The sequence below is a fragment of the Ictalurus furcatus genome, chromosome 19 (genome assembly GCF_023375685.1).
Source record: "Ictalurus furcatus strain D&B chromosome 19, Billie_1.0, whole genome shotgun sequence".
Classification (NCBI taxonomy): Eukaryota; Metazoa; Chordata; class Actinopteri; order Siluriformes; family Ictaluridae; genus Ictalurus; species Ictalurus furcatus.
In genome coordinates, this window is record NC_071273.1 from 23,980,167 (window position 1) to 23,993,433 (window position 13,267).

General features: G+C 40.0%; 1 protein-coding gene and 4 gene segments (V, D, J or C); 1 reads left to right on the plus strand and 4 right to left on the minus strand.

Annotated features, from left to right (window-relative positions):
• The window catches only part of LOC128623277 (Ig kappa chain V-III region MOPC 63-like), a 57,535-nt gene extending 55,476 nt beyond the window's left edge, over window positions 1-2,059 (minus strand). The window contains 2 exon segments of the V gene segment in view: window positions 1,593-1,897; window positions 1,996-2,059. Coding sequence covers window positions 1,593-1,897; window positions 1,996-2,044 — 354 coding nt within the window.
• The window catches only part of LOC128623257 (immunoglobulin kappa light chain-like), a 73,683-nt gene extending 66,164 nt beyond the window's left edge, over window positions 1-7,519 (plus strand). Inside the window, exons 3-4 of the mRNA XM_053650247.1 lie at window positions 6,308-6,345; window positions 7,052-7,519. Of these exons, the coding sequence (XP_053506222.1) occupies window positions 6,308-6,345; window positions 7,052-7,368 (355 nt within the window). The 3' untranslated portion in view covers window positions 7,369-7,519. The remainder of the gene's footprint in view (window positions 1-6,307; window positions 6,346-7,051) is intronic.
• The window catches only part of LOC128623258 (Ig kappa chain V-III region MOPC 63-like), a 149,775-nt gene that overhangs the window by 91,129 nt on the left and 45,379 nt on the right, over window positions 1-13,267 (minus strand).
• On the minus strand, window positions 5,300-7,058 carry LOC128623271 (immunoglobulin kappa variable 6-21-like). The segment is given in 2 exon segments: window positions 5,300-5,882; window positions 5,981-7,058. Coding segments are annotated over 2 exon segments (411 nt in total).
• Window positions 11,257-12,207, minus strand: LOC128623270 (immunoglobulin kappa variable 6-21-like). The segment is given in 2 exon segments: window positions 11,257-11,747; window positions 11,846-12,207. Coding segments are annotated over 2 exon segments (420 nt in total).

The following is a 13,267-nucleotide window of genomic DNA, read 5'->3' on the forward strand; positions in this document are numbered from 1 at the left end:
AATATTTTTTAATTGAATGTATATGTAACAAAATAAAGGCTGCTTCTAGGATGCTTAAAAGAAACAAAGAGACCAAGACTCTCAAAACCAGAGCAAGGATAATACACATTATAAGACTTAGCAATGAGAGTAACTAACAGAGCGGTACAGACACTATAGTAAATGAGATGAACTGGTAACAGGTGAGAAGATCAGAACTTGAGGAGCTGGAATGGGTGTCATGGGTGGAAACTGGGGATGTGGGCGTGGCTACAGACTAAATCAGTTATGACATCACCACATACAGTAACTACTAATTTAAATTTTGAGTGTGTGTATTGCAGCATTGTGTAAAGAAGTGTGTCTTGTTCCAAATATTATGAGCATTTTTAGAGTTAGTGCTCATGAACTAGAGCTGTGTGTGTGTGTGTGTGTGTGTGTGTGTGTGTGTGTGTGTGTATATGCAGTGGAAGGTAGACCCGAGTCAGCAGATCTAAGGGCATTTTCACACCTGGCTCATTTGGAGCGTTTGTTTCGGAACCTGGTGTGTTTTCTCCCTTGGTTCGGTTCATTTAGACATATATGAACACTGCAATCTTGCTCGGATCCGCACCAAAACAATCTGTATTCGTTTACAATTCGGTTCCTCACACCTGACTTGCATAAACACATTTTGGGACGATTTTAAATTGCCTTGTGAAAGCAAACCGTGCCAAGGACAAAATGAAACGTTTGAACAATTTATGTCCCCGTTTCAGAACAAATCACAGATCTACAGGTCTGAAAACGCTCTAAGAGAGTGGAATGGTCAGTAGGACTGGAGAAGTGCACAAAGGTAAGCTAGGCTCAGTCCATTATTGTGTTGGATGTAATGGTGAGGAGTTTAAAAGAAGTACCAGCCGTTATTGGACGTCAGTGTAATCCTAACCCTAACTGTATTAGATACAGAATTTATATCTTTCTTATAGAAAGTTTGGGATCAAAATGAACAAAAAGGAGTGATTATGGATAAATGATCAAATGAAGATCAGCGACCCTGCTATGAGCAGCTGTTGACCACACCAGCATGAGTTGTGTCTGACAGTACTGATCTCTTGCATATTCAAGTGACTTTTACAAATTCTGTCCCATAATCCTCTCCCACTGAACCCAGGTGGAATCCCACACTGATGCTGATATACCTGGTGTTTCAGGAGTTTAGGAGCTTCTCCAGGTTTCTGAAGGTTCGGACAATATCCACACCGGTCCTGCAGCTGATAATAACAGTCTCTTCTGGAGAAACACACAGAGACTCTGGAGAATGAGAGAGGAGTCTCAGTGTCTCAGCAGTAGAGTCAGAACTTTATGGTTTTATCTGACTGCATTATGTGGCCATCAGTGTGACTGTGACATAATCATGTAGAGCAGAATAAAGAGAAAGGTGGACTCCTCTCACAGATGTGTGTGTGCATTAGTGAGTTAGTGTGGTGTGTTTTCTCTCGTCCACAGTGTGTGTCATTGTGCTGTATCACATCCTCCCCCTCAGCACCTGCAGTCGCTCCCAGCTGCAGCAGTGCTTCTCTGTGCACTCTCACTGACCGAGGTTTTTGTACGGCGCTCTAACACTGTGTGAACACTCCACCACTATGGTAACTCTGACAGTAGTAATCTCCTGCATCTTCAGTCTGGACTCCTCTGATGGTCAGAGTGAAGTCAGTATTAGATCCACTGCCACTGAAACGAGCTGGAGTCCCTGACTGTAAGCTAGTAGCATAGTAGATCAGGAGTTTAGGAGCTTCTCCAGGTTTCTGCAGGTACCAGTGTAGATAGTTACCATCATACACTCTGCTACTGGTTCTACAGTTGAAGGTGACTGTTTTTCCTGGATCAGCAGTTTGCACTGAAGGAGTCTGAGTCACAGTCACCTGACCTCTGGATCCTGAAGAGAAACATAGATTGTGTTTCTATGCTGTAAAGTGGTGTAGAATTCGTATGAAATGAAGTGTGTGAGGCTGTGAGTTGATGTTAAACTCTCACCTTGAGTCCAGAGGGCCAGTGTGCAGATGAAGACGCTGATCAAAGTCATGGTTGCTGTGGGTGAAGTTGCTGAGCAGCAGCTCTCAGTCATGAAGTGTCAAAGTCACAGGGTTATAAACACTCGCAGAGCACTGAAGCATGGACTGGCAATTGCTATTCTGGGAGAAATTAAACTCTTCAGTCCTGTTAATGCAAATCTCAGTTACACCTCACTGCTCTCTCTCTCTCTCTCTCTCTCTCTGGTTAAACGCTAAATCAGTCTGTTTGTATGAAGCTAAGTGTCTGTTGTACTTTGATTTCTTCATTTGACCAAAATTCCAGTTTGAGCTCCTTCATGACTCGACACTTCAACTCTGTATGACACAGACAGTGATGACAGTCATGAAATTAAGCATAATTCATCACCTTCTTTTAAATGTGGAACACTGACCAGGTCTTTAACACTACTACAGAAAAACTGTCTGAGGCTTTATAAGCAGAAGGATTTACACTTTATTCACTTTATTTAGTCTGAGACAGGAGCATCAGCACTAGGAGGACAATCCCACAGGCACAGAGTATTCCTAACTTTGTGAAATTATACAAAAATAGTCCAATAAAGTCCTGGATCCAGCTGGAATCATGAACTCTATTTTACATGGAATTTCCAGCTGTTTAGGAGCTGCCTGACCTCAGCACTGACTGTGTTTATCACACTGCACCCTGCTGCTGAATGACTCGTGTGAATGTAAACACGTAGACGTTTAATAAGTAGGAGTTGACCATAACTAGTTGTTCTTTTACTGAAGCTACTATGGACAATATATTCAGAGAAAAAAAAAACTGCAGTTCTACAGTCAGTGCATAGCAACAGTGTTCAGGTAGAATATTCATTTTCAGACTTGCTGAAATATCTAGTAGTAACTGGGCTTTAACAGAACATGAATATGGACCTCATTAAACCATTTTCCCCTGTTTATACGACCTGTGTTCAGTCCCTGACCACCAGCATTACTAGCCTGGGTCAGTTCATGACTCGTATTTTCAGGGAGTGTACACTCACCATGTACAGCTTGGTATGAATGATGACGACCTTACTGTATATGGATTTGCTTTAAAATCTTTTTCTTAAAATTTTCCTGTCCATTCTGCATCATAGATTACTTTAATGGGCTACGTGGAGACACCTGAGAGGGTAAGCCTGCGAGAAGTACCTGATGACGCCATATCCACTGCCACTGCCTGGACCTCAGGGTCAATTTAAGCAGATCCTGCAAAAACTCGGATCAGGAGAGAAATGACCTTTGGGATTCTCAAGTCACACTTCAATTGTTTAAGACTGTAAAGATAACAGTGCTGCACAGTATAAGCATGATTAGGAAGGAGAAACTCCCTGTGAGATAATTCACATTTTTAATACTGATGTACCTCTGAGGTCACACTGGTACAGCTATAGATGGAGGTCCTAGGTTGGAGGAAGGCTTTTCCCCTGTGGATTAAGCAGGAAAATATTGCTAGTAGATAAATTTGAATGTACAAGACTTTGTGTAGATCACTGTGGTAATTTCATATGAAAGCAGTGAGTGAGTGCGTTTCCTCCCAGAGAGCTCTCAGAGCACACAGAGATCATCTGTATATCAGGATTATGTTCAAATTTGGCGAGAATTAATGTACTGAATACACTAAAGTCACTTGTGTTCAGAACACAATAATCACATCATGTGTAGTGCTGCCAGGCCAGACTTTGATATGCTGGAGACACCTGGGTCAGAAGAGGGATTTCAGAGCTATGGTCCTCCATTAAAGGGCCAATTCTTCAGCCAGTGTATAATCTGGAGGTGGAGGACCACAGGCAGGGTTTTATTTATTCATTCTTTCTCCTATTATCTGTAACAAAAATACTATCAGGGCACTTTGTCAGAGGAAGAAATCAGACAATGACGTGAGTAAGCACATTAAGACAAGTGGCCCACTTTGTAAAATATTTTATACTTGGTCTTTTCTGCTGCCGAGATCTCCTAACGCTGTTGGGATTGCAGCTTAAAGGATTAACAATTACTCATAATTTACTGCTAATTATTTCATTTACAATTACTTTTACATCAAGTGTCATGTGAATTAAAATAAAACGATCTACTACAACTGATTTATTTACACGGTCAGCTATTTTAGCCGATCCATCTCCAGCTTTTCCAACAAGCATTTGGATCAGAGTGAGATCTGCTCTTTTTAAAGTGAACGTGCACAGGACTTGATGAGGAAAGCCTGGCTCGACTTAACCAGTTATTAACCCACGTCGTGATACCAGAAAACCCAGCTTATGAATGTTTTGTTAAGTGAAGTCGGCTATTGTACTGAAGCCCCAAGACTGTTGAGTTTGCTTTGTGGTACAGTCCTCAGGTGAGATTGGTCATACTTTCTGCAGGAGTGGGTGGGAATGGTTAAACTGTATGTGGGAGATGGTGGGAATGGTTAAACTTTATGTGGGAGTGCGTGGGATTGATCAAGCATTCTGCAGAAATGGGTGATATTGGAGATAGTCTGAGCAGGAGCAGATTGGGATTGGTCAGGAGCAGATTGGGATTGGTCTGGAGCAGATTGGGATTGGTCATTAGCAGGACTGGTCAGACTTTCTGTGTGGTTGTTGTTGGTCTCGGGTTGTTGATGCTGCTGATGTTGCAGTGTTTTTGAAGAATCTGTACAGAAAACCAGACAAAAGTTTTACATTTCAGACTGCAATAAAGTCATGAAGCTGTAAAACACTGGCGTTAATCATTAATGTAAAAAAACAACCAGTGCCTTACAGAGTTTCTAATTAAAGTCATCCAATTAATTACAAATAAAGCATCATATTGACACGTTTCACACAAACTCCTGTATCACTCAGTGTCCTTGCTGCGTTACTGAAATTAATGTATTTATTTTAAAACACTCTTTAAATATGGAGGATTAAGATATAAAAAACATTTACATGTGTATTTCTGCATGACATTTTACATTTGTTTATTATATTTATTTTTAAATTAATTGCTATGCTTTTAAATAATTCTCGTGTTTATGCTGATTTGAGAATGCTAGACTGAATTAATCATATCTGATGGTTTAATAATAATTATTATTATTATCTAATGGTTTGTTAATAATTAAAGACACATTCAGTGAAATGTCAGCTCTATAATGTGGCTCTATACACTGAACATTAAATTTATTATAATAAAATATTAACTCTAATAGTGTTTGATATTAAACATGAAGAACTCTTTTGTTAAATTTAACAAAATATAAAGATAATAAATACAAAATATAAAGATAATAAATACTTTGTTAATGATTTAAATGAGGATAAAGATAATTACTAAGCAGTGAAAGAGAATGATGAGGAATAGTTTGTATGTCCACAGCTGAGAAAGGTGGACTCCTCTCACAGATGTGTGTGTGCATTAGTGAGTTAGTGTGGTGTGTTTTCTCTCGTCCACAGTGTGTGTCATTGTGCTGTATCACATCCTCCCCCTCAGCACCTGCAGTCGCTCCCAGCTGCAGCAGTGCTTCTCTGTGCACTCTCACTGACCGAGGTTTTTGTACGGTGCTCTAACACTGTGTGAACACTCCACCACTATGGTAACTCTGACAGTAGTAATCTCCTGCATCTTCAGTCTGGACTCCTCTGATGGTCAGAGTGAAGTCAGTATTAGATCCACTGCCACTGAAACGAGCTGGAGTTCCTGACTGTAAGTTAGTAGCCCAGTAGATCAGGAGTTTAGGAGCTTCTCCAGGTTTCTGCAGGTACCAGAATAGGTCATTGCCATCATTCACACTGCTACTGGTTCTACAGTTGAAGGTGACTGTTTCTTCTGGATCAACAGTTTGCACTGAAGGAGTCTGAGTCACAGTCACCTGACCTCTGGATCCTGAAGAGAAACATAGATTGTGTTTCTATGCTGTAAAGTGGTGTAGAATTCGTATGAAATGAAGTGTGTGAGGCTGTGAGTTGTTGTTAAACTCTCACCTTGAGTCCAGAGGGCCAGTGTGCAGATGAAGACGCTGATCAAAGTCATGGTTGCTGTGGGTGAAGTTGCTGAGCAGCAGCTCTCAGTCATGAAGTGTTAAAGTCACAGGGCTATAAACACTCGCAGAGCACTGAAGCATGGACTGGCAATGCAAAGTGTGTGTGTGTGTGTGTGTGTGTGTGTGTGTGTGTGTGTGTGTGTATGTGCCTGCGTGTGTGTGTGTGAGAGAGAGAGTGTGTGTGTGTGTGTGTGTGTGTGTGTGTGTGTGTGCACTGCAGTGTGATGGAGGTTTTTGTACGATGGTTTCATTAGAATGTATCACTGTGGTGGACTTTTGGTGGAGGCTCCAAACTCGTGGTGAACAGTAAGTGTGTTTTCTTCTTTTAACACAAAATCCATTTAGTTCATTACTAATTACATGAATAAATAAACTTAAACTAAACAGATTATTTATGTTTATAATTGCATCATTGATGTTATTGTGTATTATTAAGCTCTGATGAGGAACACATTTCAGTATCAGAACAGATCCCATATCAATGTTCTTGAACATTCAACAAATCTACAATTATTGATGTTAAATATGTAATAATTACACACTCGCTATATATTCGACATGCAATAACTCTGCAGTTCCTCTATAATAAACATTTAATAAATAGAGTTACTTTGTGCGGATGTAAAATCCAGATGAAAGCTGCTGTGTGTGTTTGTGTTAAACAATGAATATTTCTGTAATCAGCTACATTTGTATTTGCTGCAGTTAAATATGCTGAAGGTTTGAACTATAAAGTAATAACACTTGTTATAAAAAATGATTTTTCCCAGATAAATTACAGTGTGGAACATGTTTGTTTTGTCTCTGCACTGAAACTGATGTCAAATAATAAAGTACTCAATGAAACTCAGTCATGAAGTCAGACTTTATTAGACTTAATTACTCTGTAAGATCAGACAGTTCCACAAAGTTACAGAAATATTTCAAAATCATTTCTAATTGTGTGTGTGTGTGTGTGTGTGTGTGTGTGTGTGTGTGTGTGTGTGTGTGTGTGTGTGTTTCTCCTCTCCAGCGGGTCCCACAGCTCCCTCCGTGTCTCTGCTCCCTCCGTCCCCTCTGCAGCTGTCTGAGGGATCGGCCTCGCTGCTCTGCCTGCTGTCTGGCTACTCTCCACAGGGGGCGCTGGTGAGCTGGACAGTGGACGGCTCACAGGTGAAGAACGAGGTTCTGACCAGCGCAGAAGAAGAGAAGAACGGCCGTTACAGCCGCAGCAGCACCCTGACCCTCAGCAAAGACCTCTGGGAAAAGGGGGAGGAGTTCAGCTGTAGGGTCTCCCATAACAACGTCGATCATCCGGTCACGTTCAGAAAGAGTCAGTGTGAAGGCTAGTGGATCCAAGATAGAGTTTAACATAGAGCTGCTTATGATCCATCTACAATAGAGTTTCAATTCTACACAATGCTGACATTTCTGTCTTTACTCTCTTCACTGTCCTGTTGCTCTTCCTGTAGTTTTTGCTGAAATAAAGCTGAGTTTTGGACGTTGTGTGTTCTTTTATTGGAGTTAATAGTGATGATCAGTGTGATGAGAGAGTGGGATTAGCTGTAGATTCAGTGCTGTGTGTTGTGCTTCAGTGAGTTTGACTGAAGGAAGTTGAACATCTGGTGAAGTTTCTGCTCTATTCTGGGAGAAATGAAACTCTTCAGTCCTGTTCATGCAAATCTCACTTACACCTCTCTCTCTCTCTCTCTCTCTCTTTCACTCCCTCTCTCTCTTACAGAAAATTACCTTTTCATAAACCATATCATGTACCTTATTCCTACTTTATAATAACACAGACACAGTCAGTAATGAAATTCTACCTGACTGTATGTATAAACTCTTGTAGAAACATTTATTAGCTGGTTTAAATGATCTCTGCCTGATCTCTGTCTGATCTCTGTCTGAACCTAATGTTCATTTTGGGTCCAGCTGGATTACAGGCTACAAACATGGCATTCCACAAGTCTCACTTTTAAGGCCACTGTTTCTTTTATAATTGATTTGATTCTGTTCTGGCAGTTTATTAGGAGGTATAAATCTGCACCAATGCAGGAGAAGTGGAAGAGAGGAAGAGTCTAACTGAAGGCTTCTTACTGATCCCTTTGATTAATCGTGTAATACGAAGTAAAGTCAACTATAAAATACATTTTGATTAAAAGAAATACAGCACTGGATCTTCAAATCGTGTGAATCTGTAATTCCATTCAATACCTATATATTGTTCATTTTACACAGTGTCCTGAGTAATAATCCAAGGTTTTACACCCCCTGGCAAAAAATGATGGCATCACCACACTTAAAGGAAGCTCACCTGGGTTTTTTACTTCGTAGCAGATAAACAAATCACAGATATGGCATAAAACAATTCATAAAACATACCTCAAACAAATTAAATGAAACTTTTAATGAATGGCATATTTTTTCCCATCTACTACACCTGGAAAAATGGCATTAATTAAAATAATTGAATTTCATTTGTTTGAGGAATGTTTCACAAAGCCAGAATGTTCAGCTATTAAACAAAAATTGTTTTGTGTCACATCCTCTAAGTGTGGTGATTCCATCAGTTTTGCCAGGGGTTGTAGGTTAATTTATACAATTTACATCTATTATTGAAGTGAAATACATTTCTTGCTCACTTAAATGTTTGTGTACCTGTTCATCAGTTTTAACTAGTTTGACTACAGATGAATTAATTACATTTCATCATGAAAAACCTGCATAACATTAATCACATATCATACCACTTGCAGGATCAATCAGGGCTGGTTCACTTAGGTCTACATATAACTACTTAAACCTACAAGACGAGTGTAATTCACCTGCGATGTGCACTGTAAAACCGGATAGATCATTTAACTAAAAAAAAAAAATCAGATTATTATATATGAAGGTGTGACATTATATATGAAGGTGTGGGATTATACTTTTGATTCCCAATCTCACCAAACCTTTTCCAATATTGACTTTTTTTCTGTCATCCAGCTGTTAGATCAAATTAAGGAATGCTGTATTGGCATTAGGACATTATCTGATCATTCACCTCTTAATGTGATTGTTCAACCACACTATAAAGATCCCCACAATAGACAATGGTGGTTACAACCATCATTATTGAGTAGCCCTCAGTTTGTGCAGTATCGTACACATCAGTGCAATTTTATTTTTATTGAAGTTAATAAAATCCATGAAATTAGTCCGTCTATATTATGGGAAACTGCAAAGGCCTATTTGAGAGGAGCAATCATATCTTACAGTTCAGCACAAAAAACAGAGGCCATAAAAACACAAGTAGAGCTTAAGGAGAAAATTCAGAGGTTAGAGAGAGATTTTAGATCATCACCTGTAGAACTCTATCTTATTAATTAAGTGCAGCCCGCTCGGCTTTAGTCCAGCTTTTAACTAGAAAGGATGAGTCATGTATTTATTTATTTATTTATTCATTCATTCATTCATTTATTTATTTATTTTTGCCAAACAAGGACTTTACAAGTCAGCTAATGAGACAGGAGACCTTCTTGCTTACTTACAGAAATGTATTCTGAAGCATTTGGAAAAACGACAGCTCCCAATCACCGTAAAGACTGCCAATATTTTTTTTATTTTGAAGAAGAAGAAGCCACCTGATCTTTGTAGCTCGTATAGACTGATGCATTTAATTGGAGTTGATTTCAAATTGCTTTTTAAATTACTGGCCAGAAGGCTTGAGGGTGTACTTCCCAACCTTATAAAACCTGATTAATCCTGCTTCATACAAAAGAGTTTTTCAATTGCAAATATAAAGCAGCTTCTGAATGAAATATAGAATAGCAATCAACACCATAGTAAGGTGATTTCTGTGTCTTTAGACGCAGAAAAATCTTTCGACTGGGTAGAATGGTGGTATCTATTCAAGGTGCTATGGAGAGTTGGTATAGATGGAGACGTCTTGAAATAGATTTTAGCTATTTACCACTCACCCACCTCCTGTGTCATTACTAATGGCCTGCGGTCTTCATTATTTACAGTTACATTTATATAGTGCTTTTCTAGACACTCGAAGTGCTTTACATTGTATGCAGGGGGGGAGCGATCTCCTCAACCACCACTAGTGTGTCGCATCCACTGGCGATGGTGCTGTTTTCACAGTATAGTGTCCCCATCACTATACTGGGGCATTAGGCCCCACACAGACCACAGGGTGAGCACCCCCTGCTGGCCTCACTAATACCACTTCCAGCAGCAACTTTAGTTTTCTCCAGGTCTCCCATCCAGGTACTGGCCAGGGTCAACCCTACTTAGAGTCAGTGGGAAACCAGGAGAGAACTGCAGGTAGATGTGGCTCTAACAATAAAAAGTGTGTGTGAGTGGTGGGGGGCGGGGGGTGTCTGACCGCTTTCTGCTCTGCAAGGGCATCAGACAGGGCTGCCCTCTCAGCTCGCTGCTTTCTGCACTAGTCCTTGAACCCCTGGATGGGGTTATTAGACAGCATGGAAACATAGTGGTGATTCGATTGGGGGCACTGAGCACAAAATAGTGTTGTATGCTGATGATATCTTGCTGTTCTTATAATTCCTGGAGGTATTAATACCAATAAATCTGAAGCTGTTCAATCTGAGGTTTTAGCAGAGAATTACTGACAGATGTTTCTTTCAAATGGTCTACACCAGAATTTATATATCTTGGAATCAAAATATCACCTGATTTGAACCAACTTTGGAAACTTTATCTTGACCCAGTCATGCATGCTGTGAAAAGAGAACTGCAATTCTGGCTTGACCTTCCTCTCTCGGTATTTGGTAGAATTCGTTTAATAAAAATGAACATTTTGCTATGTCTCTCGTATCCCATATAAACATTACGCTTGTGGATAAGCAAAAAGGTCTCCACCAATTTAGAGAGAGCCTTTTCTAGAATTACGTGGCATGGCAGAAATCCTAAACAAACGTTTAACATTTTACAGATGTAGTTGTAGACGTAGAGAATTACTGACAGATGTAGATGTAGACTCAACTCTATAAAGTGGCTCTATTTAATGAACATTAAAATTATATAATAAAATATGAACTCTATAATAGTGTTTGATATTAACCATAAAGAACTCTTTTGGTAAATCATATATGCAACAAAATATAAATATAATAAATACTTTCTTTAACTTTCTAAATGAGGATAAAGATAATTACTAAGCAGTGAAAGAGAATGATGAGGAATTGTTTGTATGTCCACAGCTGAGAAAGGTGGACTCCTCTCACAGATGTGTGTGTGCATTAGTGAGTTAGTGTGGTGTGTTTTCTCTCGTCCACAGTGTGTGTCATTGTGCTGTATCACATCCTCCCCCTCAGCACCTGCAGTCGCTCCCAGCTGCAGCAGTGCTTCTCTGTGCACTCTCACTGACCGAGGTTTTTGTACGGCGCTCTAACACTGTGTGAACACCCAGCTACTACCGATCTGATGTACACTCTGACAGTAGTAATCTCCTGCATCTTCAGTCTGGACTCCTCTGATGGTCAGAGTGAAGTCAGTATTAGATCCACTGCCACTGAAACGAGCTGGAGTCCCTGTGTATGAGCTAGTAGCATCATGGATCAGGAGTTTAGGAGCTTCTCCAGGTTTCTGCAGGTACCAGTGAAGAGTATCACCAACATACACGCTGCTACTGGTTCTACAGTTGAAGGTGACTGTTTTTCCTGGATCAGCAGTTTGCACTGAAGGAGTCTGAGTCACAGTCACCTGACCTCTGGATCCTGAAGAGAAACATAGATTGTGTTTCTATGCTGTAAAGTGGTGTAGAATTCGTATGAAATGAAGTGTGTGAGGCTATGAGTTGATGTTAAACTCTCACCTTGAGTCCAGAGGGCCAGTGTGCAGATGAAGACGCTGATCAAAGTCATGGTTGCTGTGGGTGAAGTTGCTGAGCAGCAGCTCTCAGTCATGAAGTGTTAAAGTCACAGGGCTATAAACACTCGCAGAGCACTGAAGCATGGACTGGCAATTGCTATTCTGGGAGAAATGAAACTCTTCAGTCCTGTTAATGCAAATCTCAGTTACACCTCACTGCTCTCTCTCTCTCTCTCTCTCTCTCTCTCTCTCTCTCACTCTCACTCTCTCTCTCGCTCTCTGGTTAAACACTAAATCAGTCTGTTTGTGTGAAGCTAAGTGTCTATTGTACTTTGATTTCTTCATTTTACCAAAATTCCAGTTTGAGCTCCTTCTTGACTCTTGACACTTCAACTCTGTATGACACAGACAGTGATGACAGTCATGAAATTAAGCATAATTCATCACCTTCTTTTAAATGTGGAACACTGACCAGGTCTTCAACACTACTACAGAAAAACTGTCTGAAACTTTATAAGCAGAAGGATTTACACTTTATTCACTTTATTTAGTCTGAGACAGGAGCATCAGCACAGGAGGACAATCCCACCGGTACAGAGTATTCCTAACTTTGTGAAATTACACCAAAATAGTCCAATAAAGTCCTGGATCCAGCTGGAATCATGAACTTTATTTTCCATGGAATTTCCAGCTGTTTAGGAGCTGCCTGACCTCAGCACTGAATGTATTTATGGTGTCACACTGCACCCTGGTGGTGAATGACTCATGTAAATGTAGACACTTGCAAGCTTAATAAGTAGGAGTTGACCATAACTACAGTATTTGTTCTTTTTACCTAAGCTACTACGGGCAATATATTCAGAGAAAAAAGGTAGCAAACAGGTAAAAACATCTATAACTGGATTTACAGATGACAAAAATGATCTACAAATGGCACAAATCCTCTCCAAATGAAACTCACTGTCACATCAGCATCCCATGATCCTCAGCCTGCATCCCCTAGTCAAGCTTCTGTCCCCATGTACAGTCACCTGATTACTATTGACCCTCAGCTGTTTGCACTCACACTACTCCCTTTAAATAACCTGGACTCTTATTAATACTTTGTGAAGTCTCACTTCAGCATTGTATCTGTAAATATTTCAAGCTGGTTATCTGTCTGTTTTCATTCGTATTATCATCTTAGCCTGCTTTATGTTTACTAAAGCAGGTAAACATGACTGAAGCAGGTAAACAAGACTTAACTAGACTAACCTTAATAAAACGTCATAAATTAGACCTGAGAGGTGTCATTTATGACATTAAATTAATTATACAATGAGATGTAGAACAGTGCTCTCTGGGTGAGTCAGAGATATTAATATCTAAATAATAGTATAAAAATGTTTCCATATTGTCACGATCTCGCCGGCAGATGGCGCTGCGG